This window comes from Caloenas nicobarica, chromosome 1, assembly GCF_036013445.1.
Source record: "Caloenas nicobarica isolate bCalNic1 chromosome 1, bCalNic1.hap1, whole genome shotgun sequence".
Taxonomy (NCBI): Eukaryota; Metazoa; Chordata; class Aves; order Columbiformes; family Columbidae; genus Caloenas; species Caloenas nicobarica.
In genome coordinates this window covers 32,519,572-32,538,736 of record NC_088245.1, presented here as the reverse complement: position 1 = coordinate 32,538,736, position 19,165 = coordinate 32,519,572, and the positions used below count along the sequence as shown (strand labels likewise).

The window sequence follows — 19,165 nt, the reverse complement described above, 5'->3', positions numbered from 1 at the left end:
AGATCTTACTAGAACAAGAGATCTGACAAAGCAGGAGAACAAGAAACAGTTCTCCTGAACCTACACAAATTACAACTGCTAAAACCTGTTTTTCTTACTTAACTGCAACTTCTAGGCCAGAGATTTAAGTAATTTACCTAAAACTGAAAAGCAGTAGGACAGCAGATCTGGAAACAGAATCCGGACAGCCTGTTGACCCAGCCACACTCATGTTCCCATCTTTCTGTGCACCATATATATGAAGTTTCAAACACAAGCTTTAGAAAAATCTGTGATTTTCAGCATCTTCCAGCAAGGAGGCTGGCCAATTGGGGTAACAGTTCATTAATACTACTGAGGGCTGTTAACAAGTAATATTAATTTAGAAAGTCAAGTAAACAAGCAATTAATCCAAACGTTTGAACACTTAAAAAAAATTGTTCTGCTAAATATTTTAAAATAATGTTGAACTGAAAGCAGTCAGCCAGTAATTCCATTAAGAAAAAAAGCATTCATTAATGCATTAGTTCCTGTGCTTCCTTCTCAGATGCCAGAGTTCTGTGCTAATAGACAAGTTGAGGTCTGACTGTCAAATCTCATTCAGAAACTCAGAGGTTTGATTTTTTGCCAAAATCAAGGAAGGTACTTGGCTCATTTGGCAAAATTTGTCTTGAGAAAATCATAGATTTTCAGAGGTAACCCATGTCACTTCAACTTGCATATGCAACATTTAAGAAACTGGACACATAATAATGGACTAATTAATACAGTGTTGCAGACTTGATGTCTAGACAAGATAAGACATTTCAAGAATCCCTGCTACTCATGCTCATAAAGGAACAACAAAGAGATAGCCTTTTGTGTAACACCGAGGCTGAATTGCTCCAACTGTGAATGTAACACCAGGGACATATTTGTCATCACTTCCAAAAAATCTCCACACTTCAGCACATTATGTGCTAAAAGCATAAGCTGATACTTAACTATATAAAAACAGAAACTGAACAAATTCAAAACAACACTTCAATGTATATTGCATATTATTAAATGTAAAATTATAAAAAAGTGCATTAATTTGTTACATCAGCAACCTATGAACATTCATTGACCTTGATAGGCCAATGCAAAATTCTCTGCTACACTATTCTCAAGTACCCAGGCCAATTTTTTAAATACTTATTTAATGGGCTTTTACCCCACCATGCTCAGACAACATGTGACACCCAATTTCAAAATTGAATTGTGGAGGAAAGAGGGAAAGGCATTTTCAAAGGCATAAGGTAACACTTAGCTCAAAACCAAAATAAAACAGGGAGAGATCTACTTACCTCACTATTTCTGCTTTTAAAAACTCTCTAAAATTTCTGATTGCTTAGAAATAGAACATCAAAAGCCACATCACAGATCTACACGCTACTTCACGGAACATATTAAAACAAGAGATACACATTAATGCTGCAGAATTTTCATCAGCGCAAAAAGGTACAGAGATGGAAAAGAAGATGCACCAGGATGGGACCAGTTTTCTCAGTTCTTGCCGTGTGGAAGTGCCAGTAAAGATCTTGTTCTACTAACCAAGGTGGCAGAGCCAGCAGGTCCTGGGAACTCAACCCTTCCCTGTGAGCAGCTGAGCCCACGCCAGGTGGAGCAGGTCCCTCACCTCCTCAGGTGAGGCCAGCCAAAAACAGGGGACCACAGCAAGGAGCTTGGACTCCGCAGTTCAGGGATGGGGACAATAAACTGTTACGAGGAGCAGGGAGCAGAAACTGTGTCCTTGGTGGAAAGAAATCACATTCTGGAGAACAGAATGCAGGACTGATGGCAGCTGAGCTCAGAGAGCAAGCAGTGACACACTGTGAAAAACAGCGGAGTCTCCCTCACTGGAAATACTCCGGACTCAACTTGAGGGAGCCCTGAATGACCTGATCTAATTTCAAGAGAAGATTGGCCCAGGTGAGGTCCCTTCCAACCTGGACATTTCTGTGATACTGTTGCTATACCTGTCATTGCAAAGATGAGACCAGAGAGACTTCCAGGATCTGCAGTCCCTGTTCAGCAAAGATCTCAGGTGCCTACGCGTCTTCAACCATGTTCTTCCTTCCCAAGTAACACTGGCAAACTTCAAATGAAACATATGCTTTGGAGTTTTTCTAGTTTGGGAGTCACACAGATAATTCTTGGCTCTGTTCAGCGTCCGGATTCTTCCAAGACTATATCCGTAAGCACAACTTCTATTCTTCTCTCTTTGTGTCAGCTTCAGTTAATACTTGCAAAGCAACTTCAGGCTAAATTGTAAACAGCAACTAGCACTTGTTTGACAATTCTTATCCTGTTATAGTCTGCACACAAAGAATTCTATTTTTCTTCAAAGACATGATTTTACATGAAAGCTTGCAGTAAGTCCCCCATCAAACAAATAATATACATGCAAGTATTTTGTTGATGAGCCAGAGAGACCATTTGCAATCGTGTTCCACTTAAAATTCTTAATTTGGCAACTGTGTTATTGTAACTTAGAGGAGAAGTAGAAGGAACTTCACAAACGAGTGATATGAACGATACATAAGATAGAGAGATGGACTTGTTTAAACTGAACACCTGTATGAATATTTAATTCAACTGCTTAAGGGATTTTTTGGTTGTTTTTTCTTAAGAGAAATAACAGACTATATCACAAGCTCCTGCCCAGGGCATAAGGCTGCCCATTTCTCTGCTGTAGAGCAATGAATTTTCTCATTACAACACACTGTATGTGTTCTGTCAGCAAAATTTTTTGCCTCTTAAGTTTACGTGAAATAGCACCACACTACAAAGTAAAAGTACATATTCGGAAAATTTTGCTCTTTTTCCTGGTTGGAGCTTTGGAGAAAGATGGATATGGAGATGACAAAGCAAAGAGGGCTTTATAGGGAGTTTGGAACAGCAAGGATACCTGGGAACCAGGATGAGAATAAATATAAACTGAAAAGCAAACATCACTAGATCTGGTGCTCCAAGAGAAAGCAGAAAAACTTGGGCAACAGAGGAGAAGAGGTCTGATGGGCCAAGCCTTCTAATCGAGCCTCACTTAAACATGTAGCCAGTGGCACAAGAAGTTATTTCTACCCCGACTGACTGATTAATTTTAAATGCTTTAATAGCTGCCCAGTGAAGACCGCAAACCAATCTTTCCAGAATCTTGCTTTGCAGAAGGATTAACAGCTTCACCATTTTTCCAGCATCATTCTTAACAATAAGTACGATATTTTAGTAATCTTTCCATGAAATTACGTTCCAGAAATAATACATTAAAACTAGGTATTCAGAAGCTATTTTAAACACCTGAACTGGAAAAAAGTCCACAGAACAAAAAATTTTTCTGCTGTTATTGATTCTTCAATAATCAGAAACAAATTATATAAAAGCTTTCGTATAAATGTATTCTATATTTCATTATCAACTCAATCTTCTTATTCCTAAAGTGTATTATAGCCTACAGTTCAGTTTTAAGATTTAAATGTTACATATATGTAAACACTACAGCATGACTAGTGATAGTAATAAATTTGCATGGGTTTTTTTACTGTGCTAATTTTACTGTGCAAAAACCAGAAACATACTTTCTGTTAAACAGTAGTAAAACCAGTATACATTATATTGAGAAGTTAATTCAAAGAACCTTTAGTAAGCAGTTCACCACAGGACTGCAAATTTAGTTTCCATTCCACACTTTCCTCCTTCTCCCATTCCTTGTGAAACCCAGGCCACGCAGAATTAAACCTAATTTACTTTTAGATGCTGACAAGTCAAAGTCAACAAAATGGCATACAAATTTCTACAGAGACTGCTTCCATATACAGTAGGAAGATTCACAGTATTTCACAACTATGAAAATCATCAGGACTATCATAACAGTAAATTTTCTGGATTTTTTTTTAATTGCTGAAGCAGAAGTTACTTTTAAACATTTACCTGAAAAACACATAGGTCGTTTTACAGTCTTAAGTTTACAGAATCACAGAATGGTTGGGGTTGCAAGGGACCTCTGGAGATATCCAGTCCAACCCCCTGCTAAAGCAGGTTCACCCAGAGCAGATCACACAGGAATGTGTCCAGGGTGGATTTGAATGTCTCCAGAGAAGGAGACTCCACAACCTCTCTGGGCAGCCTGTTCCAGGCCTCTGGCACCCTCGAAGTAAAGAAGTTTCTCCTCATTTTCAGAAGGAACCTCCTGTGCTTCAGTCTGTGCCCGTTGCCCCTCAACCTATCGTTGGGGACCACTGAAAGGAGTCTGGTCCCATCCTCTTGACATCCACCCTTGAGATATTTATAAGCATTGATGAGATCCCCTCTCAGCCTTCTCTTCTCCAGGCTGAACAGATCCAGCTCTCTCAGTCTCTCTTCATAAGAAAGATGCTTCAGACATCATTTAGATGATCAAATATATATCTTGTCTAGCTCTCAACAAATTATTATTTTTTTATAAAATCAGGTACTGATAATCTTGTTCAGTTGAATAAAGTGTATTGAAGATGCTTCCGGTATAATTCTAAAAGCTTATTTTAATTCTGTGGAAGCTGACAGCTTCAATATTCAAAGCAAGAACAGGATAAACTGGTTCTATGAAATCCAAGTCGCCTTAAATTATTCCTCAGGCTTTTCTGAGCTAAGTTCCTAAAAGTATTCTGTTTTACAGAACATAATCTAGATTTCCTTGGAGATAAGTGCAAACTCTACCAAACATAATACCATTAGGTCATATTTAAAACAACATTTTGTTTCTATGCCCAAATTTTCATCTGTCTTCACTATAAGCCTGTCCTTAGGACCAAGGGGCAGATCTTTGTAGGAAATAAACCAATCACAGATTCACTAGCATTAGGCAAAAAAAAAAATCACAATTGCTATTTTTAAAAAATATGCTACTAGTTTTTACATTTTTCAGTTTGTCATTTTTAAATACTCACACATTTATGCATTTGGTAGTAGCTGATTTAGGCCATGTACAACCTGGTGATCAGACACACAGGGATAAACAAACTGCATCATGACCCTCACAGTTACAGCCTGCTCTGGTTAACTCCATCCCAGCACACATGCATGATTATGCAAAGTCAACATAATTTAAAAAAAAAGAAACAAAACCAATTCAGTAGAAAGCTGTTTTTTCAAGCATCAAGACAAAAGGAACAACAGCATTACAGTTCAGAAAATGGTCTCACAGGCAACAGAACAAGGGCCACTAGAATTAAGATGGAAAATTAAGACCTCAAACAAGCTTATCTCAAACAAGATCAGAGACCTATTTGCCTGAAGATGTTATTATGAGATAATCATGAGGGGGAAAAGTGATTTGTATTTCTGTTCCACCCATCCCATGCACACAGTGAAAACACTAAGAGCAAGGTCAAAGAAAGTCATCTCTTTCTCCCACCCAAATTATAAACTGTAAATGCTATTTCCAGAGTTGGGCATCGTTGCATCTATGTCAGAACAACCTCCAAACTCTCCATTTAAAGTAATAAAAACACAGAAACAAAACACTTTGATTGTCTATGACAAATGAAATGGAAGGTTATTGTAGATCATTTTCTTACTGTGAGGTGACATGATATTAAAGACTAATACATGAATAAGCTTTCACCTGAATATCCTCAAAACTCAATGATCTAAGAATAATAGAAATGTTGTTTTGTAATAAATCAATCCCCAAGTACTCAACACAAAAAAGAATACAGATTTTGAACACGATATGCCTTTAAGATATAAACCACTATAGTCAGAGCAAAATTTAAAGGTTCTTAATCTTTAAAGAATGACAAAGAGACTGAGATTCAAAGCTGACTTAAAAAAAACCAAACAAACAAAACCAACCACCTCCCAAAAAACACACACAAAAAACCAAACACAACACACAGCTTCTAGTGTTCAATCCCAAACTGTATCTATTCAAGGAAATTACAGTTTAAAAGTAATTTTTGAAAATTTGATGTCACATAAAACCTTACTTTTTAATTACACTTGAAATTATCTGTATTATATTTGATTTTAAAACTATAATTCAAAGCAGTAGTCATTTTCTTGGCTTGCAAAATAGCAAGTGTTGCATATAAGTTACAGAAAACTACCACTAATTCCTACATGCAGATAAATACCATGCTTCTTCAGAATTAAATAGATGGAGATAATATCATCACTTCACCTCAATAAATCAGATTTCATTCATATTATGCTCCAAGCAGGTGGAAAAAAAAATCAATCAACATACTTCTAGGAGATCAAACCTGACATAGGCACTTTATCAGTGATAAAATGCCAAGAGGGCTCACCTGTTCAATCTCCTTTGTCTTAGTTGCAATTGCTTTTGAGCGGCCAAGAAGCTGGCCATCTTCATATAATTCCGTAGGATCTGTTATATTTGTTTCTGTTTCCTCTGTTTGTTCGATGTACAATGGAGCTGAAGATCCAGCCTAAAAAAGAAAAATAAAAAAAATTTTAAAAAATCAGAGTTTTGAGATCAAAATAAAATCCTGAAAGTGTACAAGCAAAAATAAAACCCCAAATACAATCATTCAGTTAAATATGAGTTTGCTTATCAAGACTATTAGTGAAGTATTACTGCTACAATCTGTCAGATACAGATATATGGATTTTAAACATGTAGAAAACATGACATCATAAAAAAAACCTGTGACTCAGTCTTAACTGTATAAAGACAATGATGTCAGATAACCTTTACCTGCCCTTCCACGGAGAAGGAACTCATATATGTGATATTTGTAACACCAGCTAGCAAGAAAAATCCACAATGAAAGTGGGATTAGTTTTCTGAGAAAGGATACAAGTAACAAAACCAAAGGTAAATAGGCATTGACAAAATCAAAATGCTGTCAGAAAGAAGTCTTGCAACATTCAGGACCACAGGTTTAATATTAAAGGAACGGAGATACCTATTGTACAGCAAACAGACAGAGGATTACCGATAATATGAGAAATCTTAACTGAAGTACCAATATTGTATGAGCTTCCCTCTAAAGCAGAAATTAAGACAGCATCTGTGCCCCAAAGAAAACAGACTCCTACTCCAGGAAGTCTATATAGAACATGTAAAAAGAGAAGAAATCACTACAGCATATTTATATCCAACATTATGGAACAGATTTGCAGAATGTAGTAACTATTTTTTTAATAAGATCTGAAAAGTGCAGAAAATACACAAAAATATTTTCTACTATCAAAAATAATGAGAAGTATAATCTTAAAGCTTAGCTAACATGAAAGAGAAAAAGCGTTAGACAAAAAAAAAAAAAAAAAAGCTTAAATGATCCTATGAGCATCTGCTCAAAACTTAGCAGCAATAGAAACCATTACGATTGCATCCCAAATCTTGTTACTGCAGTAAATCACGAAATGCCTGAGAGGGAGTAAAGGCTGCTAAAAAGTTCAGTGCAGTACAACATTCTAACTATTAAGCACTATGTATGATACACTGGAAAAAAGTTGAAAACTGTTGCAATTCATACATAATAGCCTACTACTACTAATCGAGATGAGACGTATTCTTTCTTCTAGGAGTCAGAATGAGATGCCTCACCTCCTTCATCAGCATCCCTGTGGCACACTTAGTCAAGTCATCTCACTCTGCTATAATCGTTTTATTCTGAATCTTTATTTTGAATCTTTTTGCCACTGCAATTTTCTCTGAAGCACAGAGAAAGTTTTAAGCAACTCTTCTCCATATGGTCTGCTGTCCTTTTCCTCCCTTCATTAGCTTCCCCTCATCAAGAACTGAAGTGACATTTCTCTTCCCTGTCACTCTCCTGAACCTCTCAGAAATGTCCATGCATATGTTCTCCTCCTTATAGCATTCATGCTTGGATCAGTTTGTTGCTTTTTTTTTTTCCCCCCTCAGTCCAGCCCTTCTCCCCGCCCCCGCCTTTTTTTTTTCTTTCATTTCTCTTTTTCTGGAGGGAAAGTAACTGCTTAATTATCCAACTGGATTTTCCTGTCCAGAATCAAGCAGCTGTTGATGCACTCAGCCATTATATCAATGGACAGGACTTAAAAGTTCAGATAAATATGGATCCAGTGAGTTTGTTTATTTACCTAATCTAGTCCTTAGGTTCCACAAGTGTGAAGTACAAGGAGGAAATCTGATGCTTCCCCAAGGTGCTTTTATTATCCCTCAAATTACTCCCAAACAAAAAGAAGTCCCTTTTTAATTTTAAGGAGTTCAGCAGGCACACATACCTACACTAGGGCAAGAGTTCCTTGAAGAATCCCAGGAAGACCTGAAGCCGTATTTTGTCAGTTGTAGCTCAACATACATTCAGATTACACTAACAAAACCTACTCTGTTTTGTGTATTAAAAAAACAAAAAAAACCCAAAACCCAAAAAACCAGCAAACAAACAAAAAAACCAACCACAATAACAGGGCTTTAGTCTCCCTCTCTCATTCTTTCAACAAACATTTAATAGCATATGCAGAAAAATTCAGGGGTAAGTACAGAAAAACAAGAGTCTATTGTTGCAAAACTTTAAAATAAAACGATTCATACTCCTGTCTTACATCATACTCGGTTATTTCAGGTAAATTGCTTTCATCCGCCTTCTCTGACTTTTCAGCTGCCCACTTGCTTGCAGCTTCTGCAAGTTCCTTTTCTGATAGTCTGTGGCTCTTATTCAAGGCCTGTACAAAAATATTATAGTCAAGGTTTAACATTAAATATATTTACAAACAGCAAAATATCTTTAAAACTAAAATATACAGTTATTCAGATCCCCAAAACATTTTAAAATAGGGAACACGGAAGCTGAAGCTCTTTCATTTGCTGACTGATTTCTTTAAAAAGAACAGCGGGTGGGGAGAGAGCAAAGAAAAAAAGAAAAAAGAGAGAGAAGAAAAAAGATAAATCAATTAAGTTCAGTAAAATGTTAAAAAAGCACTATACTTTCAGAATCAGCTTTATTAAATTCATGGGACAGAGATAACAGAAAAATTATTTGAGACCAGTTGAGTTTTAAGAGACATGGATCAAATGGGCACTAAGAAGTGAGATGGAAGCGTGGAGTGATCTAATAATTCAATGTGATTTTCAGGCATAAAAAGTTGTAACAATTTTAAACTAAACTATTAAATACTGTGTAGGATATAAAACCTAAGCTAATTAGGGACAAAAGGTATTTTATACATACTTCAAATAATCAGAGCTGCTTCCATTAAAATTCATTATTTTTTATTGGAGTGAACGTTGACCATTTATAATAGAGTCAGTCATGGCTTTATGGCCTACGCATCTGCCTTTTCAGATGGAAATACTGATACAAATAACATTTAACAATTTATCTCTAAGAACACAATTTGGCTTTTACTAACAGGGCAACACACAATGACAAATACCCACATACCAAAACCATCTTAGGAATGGCTAACTTTATATATTTTGTTACCACTATGTGGGTATTTCATTTGAATCAACTGTATGTATAGAAGCATCCATCCAAGAATCTATACAACTCCAGTACTAAGAACTGTAGCACTAAGGTAGATATCTAAATAGATACAAAAATCCTACTGCCTGAAAAAGGTTGTCACAATTCCTACGCAATGCCTGTTCCATCTTAGCAAACAGAAGGACAAAAAAAAGCAAAAAAAAAAAATCCAAATGAAAAAAAACAACTCTTCTCTTTTATCATTAGTTCATTCCAAATTACATAAATGGCCAGAGAAAACAAATACTGTGACCTATAGTAAGACTGCTTCATCTTCAGACCTTTTGTGCTTACCTCAAGTAAAATATTATCCAAATAGCTCTTTGTGCTGTAGTATGGCAAAAGTATAAAATTCACAGAACCATTCCAGGATTCTGTGTCCTTAAGAAACCACCTTTATGTGAATCCAGAAGAGAAGTGCAACACCATGTTAAAATAGGGATGTCTCATTTCTGTATTGTAAATTACAGAATTATATCCAGCGAAGTCAGGAGGTGACAAAGTTCAATATGGGTACAAAGAGGGTTCTTGAATGAAAGGGATAATATAATTCATAGAATAATTAGTCCAGCTCACCTTTTCAAACTACACAATTTTCTTACATTAGTCTCACTATAAACTACCTGCTGCCAATTTTTTTCCCCTGTTGTTATTTGCTATATTACGCCTGACTTCTACCTTTAACCTGACTTCTCCCAAGCTGCCAAAAAAATCCTGTATTGTGGTAGTGTTATGAATCTCTCTCTTTCCTCAAATGTAGCTCTGGCCAATATTAACAAAAGAAAAGACTGGTATCTTTGCCATCAACAGTCAGCTTTGCATGAAATGAAGATAAGTAAGATCTCACATGACTTAAAATATTTCCACAAGCCATAAACAGAAATTAACCACTCTATCTACTGGAATACAGCAAAAAGAATCTGCTTAATCAAATCTTACTAAATTTAATTCTACAGGTCGCTTGTCAACAAATATGTATTAAAAATCCTGAGTGTATTTAATGTAATAAAGTAATGGAATTTCCACAGGTACACTACAACTGAGGAACAGAAACATTTACTTAGACCGCAAACTTGCAAGAAATGAAGAACCTAGTATATCTCACAAAAACCAATCAAACTTCCCCCCGCCTCAAGCCAGAGGTGTCTCTTTTCTTTTTTTACTTTATGCAAAACATAGAACAGCAAAAACTTGACAGTTTCCTGCTATCTTTGCTGGGAAGCTTTCCCTGTCTCACAGATCTGCCTTTTGCTCTGATTATGTTGGATACAGCCTCCGAGGCTTCCAGTCCAGACAGCTATCAAAGAGAAACACAAAAGATTTCATGCCATAGTCAGTTAAACAGGTGGTTAAGATCAGATAACACCAACGTGTATTAATTCACAGTCGTGAATATGTAAAAAATTAATTATAAGATAGATAGGAACACCTTTTCGGATTTCCATATAGTTACTACAGCGAAAAGATATATTGCTGTGGAAGCATATACCTTTGTATGTATTTCAAAGCTAAATTATAATAGAACTTAGAGCACAGAAAAATTTCTCCTTTAATCTATAAAATAAAGCAGATTATCATTTCTCAAGTCTGAATAGATTGTAAGACCCTGGCCCTAGAGATGTTCTTCATGTCTTGCTGAGAATTTTTCTGTCAATATTTCTATGTCAGTGAAGCACTTGTATAACTTAACTGGTCAGTGTAATCCAGCCATCACCCAAGAGGCTCCACTGACACAGGACAGTACATTACAAGCAGATTTCAGGACTTCAAGAGAAAAGCAATAAAAGGTCACTGAAGTACTTCTATTTCTGCAGCTGATGCAAACCCAATAAATTTTTGTGTTGTCTGGGGAAATGATTTTCATCAAACAGAAAGTTTCCTTTTGTGTAGCTTACATCAAGTGGATATCCACTGCCACCAGATACATGCAAACTGCCCGCAAAAAAACCCAATACAGCATAGATCGGATCTGACTGAAGAAAGCAGAACATTTAAAGAATACTTTATAGTTCGAGCTTACACTGCATATTAATACGAAAGCAAGAGATTTTGCAATGCCTTCTTGTCATCAAAGGTTTCTATTAAGCAAGGATTTGGTATTAAGCTGTAGAATGCCTAGTCTGTAAGCAAAATAGGCGAACTAATTATAAATTTTATTTTATAACCCAACTCAGTGTAACTTGTGCTTAACAGCTTTTATCTTACTTTCTTTATTTATATCAAGGAATATACATCGCTTTCCTCCCTCCTCAAGGACATTGGCAATTAGCTAGTGCCTGGCACAACAGCTCTGAAAGAGCTGCGTAAGTACTTAGAATGACACAGCACAACCAAAGCCTGATTTTTTCCCCCACCTAATTATTTCCTTCAGTCTCACCTTCTCACAACAAAAAGTACCTTTCTTTCTTCCATATTTTTTTTTGTTTAAGCATTTCACTGCTTTTATTGAAAAGACCCCAAGAACAAGGCTAGTACACCATGCTACTTAGGCCAAATACTCCTTTTTAATAGGATCTTACCCACTTAGAACAATACAATGCATTGTTTCATTATTTCTCATTAAAGTATTTTTCAAAAATATAGTGCGAATACTCCTGTGGAAGTGTTCATTTTAACCTCAAATATAATTTACGGGCAAGCAGTCCATGATGTGAAAATGTTTTTGCTGCCACAGGACAGCCAGAACAATATTGAACACTGATTGTTCGTTAGTGTTTATTAGCCTGACCATTTAACTAATTAACAAGATTATGTAGCTGGTGCTCAGCCCACAGGATTTTTTAACGGGAAATTAAACAGCATCATTTAGAACATAAAATGACATTTACCAAACTATTTTGCAATGTGTCTCCCTTCCCAAGTAAATGCTATCATTGTCACCACGTCCTCAAGCAGCCCTGTTTCCAAGCCAACTCTGCTATTCACATTATCTTCCCAGTCAGACACTTCACCACACTGTTTCCAAACCCAGTCACAGCTTAGGAACCTCTGAAGGATGGAGTTCAGTGCAAGTACAGGCTTGTCCAATAGATCTGCTGCTCCTAAAAAACAGCTTCCCCGTTTTTCTCCTTGGCATTCCTTTTCTAGCACACTCCAGATTTTGGAAAATGACAATTTTAAAAACATGCAAAACTCCATTTCTCCTAAAATAAGACAACTGAATACAGAATAAAAAGGTTTGTCGGTGTCACCATTAGATACACAGTATTATCAGCATCCTCCTGCCAGATAAAGGAAACAAATCCTCTGCTGGATTGCAGAGCAATTCAAGATGCTCCTCTCCTTAACAGCTGCACACAGTATCTCCTTCCAATTGAGGAAAAATCCAACAACAATGAGCAACCTGAAACCATGGTGAGAAGCACTTGAAAAGAAAATTCACCTTTGAGGAGGATACTGCTGTAGAGCCTGAAGGTGATGCATCTCTTGATGTTTTCAGGGATTGAACTGACGTCCTCTCTTTACCTACAATTAAGAAAAAAATGACGACTGTAAAATTGTATTAAAGCTATACGTTGCAGATATACCTATTGGCTTAGAAAAATCGCAGTGAAATTTGCTCAAGTCAGACATAAAATCTACACACTCCAGCATCTGATAAATATTGATAGCATTTTCTACTCTTTAGAAATAGAGAAGAGATACAGCTATATTATTCCACATCTTTAGGAAAACCCATTGTCCTTTTTTTCAACATTAACTGAAAGGGTGTATCAATATAATTTGGCAAGATGATGTGGTTTTACTTTTAATATTCCTGTAATAATATAAACAGGTGAAATATTAGACACCAGTCAACCACTCCAGGGAACCAGGCAGTGTAGGAACTGGTTTAGCAGGCCACAGCATGTTGAAAAGCCCCGCCATGGGAAACAGTCCTATATCGTACCAACCACAGGCTAGATGCTCCTTATATTATCAGCGATTTTTTGGTAAGAGTTAAAATTGGCAAAATGACAATTCAAATTCACTGTGCTCATCACAGTCTGCGCATAGCTTTGCCACAGACTGGTTACAGGCAGCCCCCCAGCAGCAGAACTGGTTGTGGTGTAAACTATTAGTTTTCAACCCGTGGTCCATGGATTACACCTAAGGGATCTGCAAAAGGTAAATACAAAACGCAAATGTGTTGTCAGTAGCCCTACATTAACTAGACTATTTACAATCACAGGGAAACGACTGACTGTTCACAAATGGAAAATGATACAGACTTACTTTGGATTCCTTTAAATTTGTACCCATACAATTAAGAAAGGGATGAATTAAGAAGTCTATCAAATACTTTAAAAAATTGGGATATAAATTATTTTAGTAGAACTACAAACAAATATGGCTTTAATTTCATAAGTTGAAGCAATAAAGATCAAACCTGACACCTCACTCCTAATAGCTGAGGTATTTTCTTTTTTTACTCAATGCCATAAAATAAGACTGCATCATGTTGTGTATTTTTAAATACCACTACCTACACAAAAAATCATAAGGAAATCTACACAAAAATACATAATTTAACAACAGGAAATGTTTAAGAAAAGTTGGTGTCCTACTCTTTCCCCACATTTTCCTACCATATGTATAGTGTAGACTTAATACAAAGCTAAGATCAAACACCTGCTCATCTCTGTATGTTCTTAGAAGTGAGTTACTGCTATGATATTGAAGGCCTATAATCCATGCAAAAATCTTCATCTTCACAGCTACTGATGAGTCTTTCAAAAATACTACTGAAAATACTTGAGGAAGTTGCTTGCTCAAAAGCAAACATTCCAAATCACACTTTAACCCTTGATTTGAAGATGACGCTAAACAGAGAGCACACTTAAAAACATGGCAAGCAGCCTTATTTAAGAATTTCTAGTAGCCATGAAACAAAAGATGAATTATGAATTACCTTTAACTAAAACAGCTCTTTAACAATGAAAAGAAATAGCAAAAAGAAAAACTGTGAACAATTAAAAGTTCCTATAAATACAAAGTACATGACAAAACCAAAAACGCGAAGACAGAAGTAACCATGTCTTTAATTTGTCACACTCCCCGAAGCACAGGATATCTCCCTTGACACCACCAAGTAACACAGAAGCTTTGTGCCTGTGATACCTGCTTTTCAGCCCCATGGATGAACCACCTCCTTTTAAACACACAGACTAACTGTGCCTCCTATGTGCCTCCTTCATCACACTGGATTCTTTAAAGATTATCTCATTTGTGCTTGAATAGATGAAATAAGTTGATACAAGTGGCAGTAAACTATTCAAGGTTAAGCAGTTAGAGAAACCACCATTTAAGTTGGAGACATAATTAGGCCATTTTTTATGAATGTGTGTGGCTATTGTGAACCCCCAAGCCCTCCCTGCACAATGGAGCACGACACTTGCCAAGCACCACTACTTGTCTTCTTGCAGCTCCTCGACGTACCACCCTACGGAGCCTGCACTGAGTGTCCCAGCGAAGGAACACCAAGCACCCTGCTGCTTCTCTCCATACTCTCCCAGCACGGCTGAACGCCCCTCCTCTCTCATCAGCCCTTTCCCGAGCTTCTTTATGTCCCCCCAGTTTTCTTTGTCCAAATCCTGTATTTATCCTCATTTATAAAGGGCTGGAGAGCATGGGATATTATTCCTACTTCAGTGGAAGTCATGAGGCCAAACTGATTCAGATGGCATGATCTTAAACAGTATTACAATATTTTAAAAAAACCACCGTACTGTAAGTTCCGCATGAAATAGCATATACCTCGCATGTTATAAATCAATTTAAGTACAGACTAAAATGTACTGCTGACATCTATGAGATATGTCCCACTCTATGTTACTTTTAAATTTGTAATACATGAGCTTACCTAAAACAAATCATATTCAAACATGACTCTAAAAGTACTATTTAAGCCATTTATATCTTGCAAATAGGCGATCTTAATTCAGTCACCTAGATGAACAGCTTAGTTGTACTATTTTCCAGGGAACAGGCAGTTATAAAGAAACAGTCCAGTATACAAGCCACATGGCCTCTTAAAACTGACTTAAAGATGATGGGGGAAGGTGTTTAACCATGGAATTAGAAAAAAAAAACATCCCAAAGCCACAGACCTAAATGTAACCTCCTCTCCTGACCAGCATCTCTTCTGGTTTGTGAAGGTGTCTGCTTCTACTTCACTGCCTCCACTTCTGTTTGAGTAATTCTGCCAATATACTACAAATGTGATAGAAGCCAGCTCAAAATTTTAGGAAAACCCTGAAATATTCCAATATTTTATTTGGTTTCTCACACAATTTTTTCCTGTTCCTGGTAATTATGATCTGTACATCTACAACACTTTACAAATTTAGTTGAATATCATATTTTTCTCTTCTCCTACACTTAAAGGAATTCATGTTCACTGAGTATTGCTACAAAACGTTAAAAGAACTGCAATGATGAGCTAGAAAGATAATTCGTATTCTACAATGAGTGAAATGATTCCTCAATATTTAAACAACGTTAACTAAACTCCACAAGATCTTTTTTGGCAAGAAGTGCTACATAGTGGTCCAGTGTGCCACTCCAGAAACACACGATATGCCTATCAGTGAACAAAAAAAAATCTAATTAATTTTTTAAAAGCTGCCAAAATGAACAGTAGTTTGTATACTTTACTAGAAAGCATTTGCAGAAAGAGAAATCAAATTGGATTAATTTACATCAGCTGTACAAACAGCAGTGGTTAAGATTATAGTATACTAAAACCTGCAATTTTGCCTTTTATTTCCAAATTACTTAAAGAGGAAAGCCTTAAATATTTTCAAAACAGATGATTAATTAGATTTCTGGGAAAGATTAACAGCCAGGTTTTTAAAACGCAGAACACATGCAGTACAGACTTAACTCAGATGTTTCACGTTTCTTTGAGGAAAACAAGATTTGAGACAACCTGAAAATGAGATGAAATTGCTAAAAAAATTTAAAAACCAGCTTCAAAACCTTAATAATACAGTTCTAAGAACATTTTCAGAAAATGTAACAAGTAACAGTATGTACTTCAATTTCTCCCAATTTTTTAAGCCTAAGCCTTCTTTTCTCCTGGTTGAAGGAAGAAAAGTCTTCATCTTCTACAAATGTCAATAAAGTTTCTTGTAATGGAATGCAATGAAGCACATAAAGAAGTAACAGCAGCAGTTGATGCTAAAAGGAAAATAACACACGATACTAGCAAGGCTGTGCAGCTGAAACTCCTACAGTCAGTCTAGAGCTGCTACTGAAATAACACCTACAATTTCCCACATGAAATACGTAAGGCAACAGAGAGTACTATGAAGCAACCAAAGAGCAGACAACACTTAATCAGTACAAAATGTCTAGTTTTCTCATTGTGAAAGAAAGCATGTAAAGAAAAAGGGCTTATACAGTGAGTTGCAGTTTCACCTCACTAACCAGTTCTCATCATTAATCCAGCATTACCTTGCTGAGAAGAAATATTTCTTTTATGTAAAGATGACATACTTCTGCTATGCTGGGACTGGTGGAAAGGATAGGCTTTGCTTCTTTCAGGAGAGTAGCTCCTGCTGCTGACACTGGAGCCAGATCTGCTGTGCGGAGAATCCCTTCGGCTCCCTGGCGATTCCCTGAAGAAAGGAGAGTCCCTCTTATGAGGGGATCGCTCTCTCATATAATGAGAAGGATAGAAGCTTTTTCTTCTGAAGCCATCTCTGGTGTCCCTTTGAAGACAACGACAACAAAAAGTTACTTGATTATCCTTCTAATGTTCGTGGAACAGCACTAGATATTTCAACGGCAACATTTTACATCTGGTAAATTACAAATACGTTAGCTGTCATCTGCAGAACACATCTGAAATCTTCAGCATTGTTAGAGTACTAGGCAATGAACGAAAAAACAGCAGGAAAGTAGAAAAAAATATGTATATGTACGTAATGACTTCGGTTTTAATTCAACTACTTCATGGGGAGAAGCTAATTCCTTTATATTTCTCAATAATGCGGCTAAAATATAAGAGAAAGAGACATTAACGAAATTGAGACTCTCACATTTTATTTCTTCAGATTCACTCCACTTCACCTGGAAATTAAGCCTTAACTTACAATAGCTAAAAATGCATATGCAAATATTGCTTACACTATTTGGCTGGTTTTCAACTCTATTTTTCTCTTACTCTTATTTTCAAGGGACTATGTCCCTCATTTGATTTCACACACATTGCTATGGGAAATACCCCTGCGAGACTTGAGTTTATATCCAGCAAGGACAAAAAGAAAACTGCAGAATATCTTTCCTCATGCCTATATATCCACCCAATGTCAAATCCTGAACAAAAATATGAAGATCATACCTCCTAAGAAGTCTATGTCTTTCACAATATTCATTTTGAACTTTACTGTAAAATGCCACAGACACACTCAGTATTACATGAAACCAAACTTATTCAAAACCATAACCTAGTAAACATCAAAACTTTCTACTAAATTTATATATTGCTACTCCAGACTATACCACAAATGTCCTGGTGACCTGCAAATTATATTAATATACATATGTCGAGGTCAAAAAAACAGTATCAAATTGAACTTTACCTAAAGAATCTCAAAGCTAACAAACATGCAAGTGAACACCTACTGAATCTAGACTTGTGACATCTGCCTTGGTGAGAAGACATGTTGCGAAGAGAAGCAAGTACTTCTCAGCTCCTCCACAGCATTGCTAAGTAAAAATAAAGACTTCATAGCATTTATAGTAAGCCAGAATGTACCTTATTTCACTGCTTTTCTCTATTTCTCATCATAGGCTGGTATTTTAAATAAGGGACTGTCTCACAAAGACAATCTGGTGGTCTCATTGAGCACAATGTAGCTATAGCTAATTTTATATTGGTGGAGAAAAAGAAAAAAAGCCCTCTAGTGTACAATTCCTACAGCATGTTACAGGTCCATGTTTGTGACGGGTAGCAAAGGATTCAGGGTGCCAAAGGTGTCTTGGACTATCAAAACTACACAGGCAGCAACACAACCATACAAACTATATTATACTGATGTGTTTTACACAGTGGTGATTTACTTTTTGCATGGAAATCACCATTTGCATGAGTGGTTCTGCTTCAGAGCACGAACACTCCACAAGCAAGATTGAGGTGGTTCTGCAACAGAAAAATCATCAGGGTGGGGACATAGCCAGTAAAAATACAGACTCCTTCAGTTTATTTCTCCAATTCCTGATAAAATAAAGTATCAGGAAAATAAAAAAAATCTTTATTTTCAAAATTTTCATTTGAAACTAAAGTATGAGTCAACAGCTCTCAGCCACCCCAGTTTTCAGTAAAACACCAGTGAAGCAAAGCCAGGTTTTACGGTTAAATAATTATTTCACTGTTAACAGACCACAGGCCTTTTATGGGTATCTTATCTTACAGAGAAGCGTATTTTACAGGTCTGTATACCAAAACTGATACAAGACAATGTTACATGGATTGGTACCTAACAGGTGTGCTAAAAATCAATATTCATTTCCTTTCTAAACATCTTTTCTGCTGTTTACTGGGACACTTTCTTCTTCTAAAGTGAGACAGGAAAAAAAAAAAAGTAACTGTTAAATAGTGCTCTATTTAAGAGCCTCTACACAGTAGCCATTGTACAGATGTTTACATCAAAGAATGAATCACCCAGGCATACACAGAAGGATAATCCTCCTGCTTTCTTCAAAGGCCTAAGAGCAACGTGCTCACC

General features: G+C 36.5%; 1 protein-coding gene across 4 annotated transcripts in view; it reads right to left on the bottom strand.

The window, feature by feature from the left end:
• The window catches only part of PPHLN1 (periphilin 1), a 69,149-nt gene that overhangs the window by 26,510 nt on the left and 23,474 nt on the right, over window positions 1-19,165 (bottom strand). For 3 of the 4 annotated variants that reach the window (XM_065632345.1, XM_065632354.1, XM_065632329.1), the window contains exons 6-9: window positions 16,890-17,146; window positions 12,835-12,917; window positions 8,530-8,649; window positions 6,288-6,428 (exon numbers count right to left, since the gene is read on the bottom strand). In XM_065632345.1, coding sequence (XP_065488417.1) covers window positions 6,288-6,428; window positions 8,530-8,649; window positions 12,835-12,917; window positions 16,890-17,146 — 601 coding nt within the window. The remainder of the gene's footprint in view (window positions 1-6,287; window positions 6,429-8,529; window positions 8,650-12,834; window positions 12,918-16,889; window positions 17,147-19,165) is intronic. The other variant, XM_065632338.1, reaches the window with a different exon arrangement.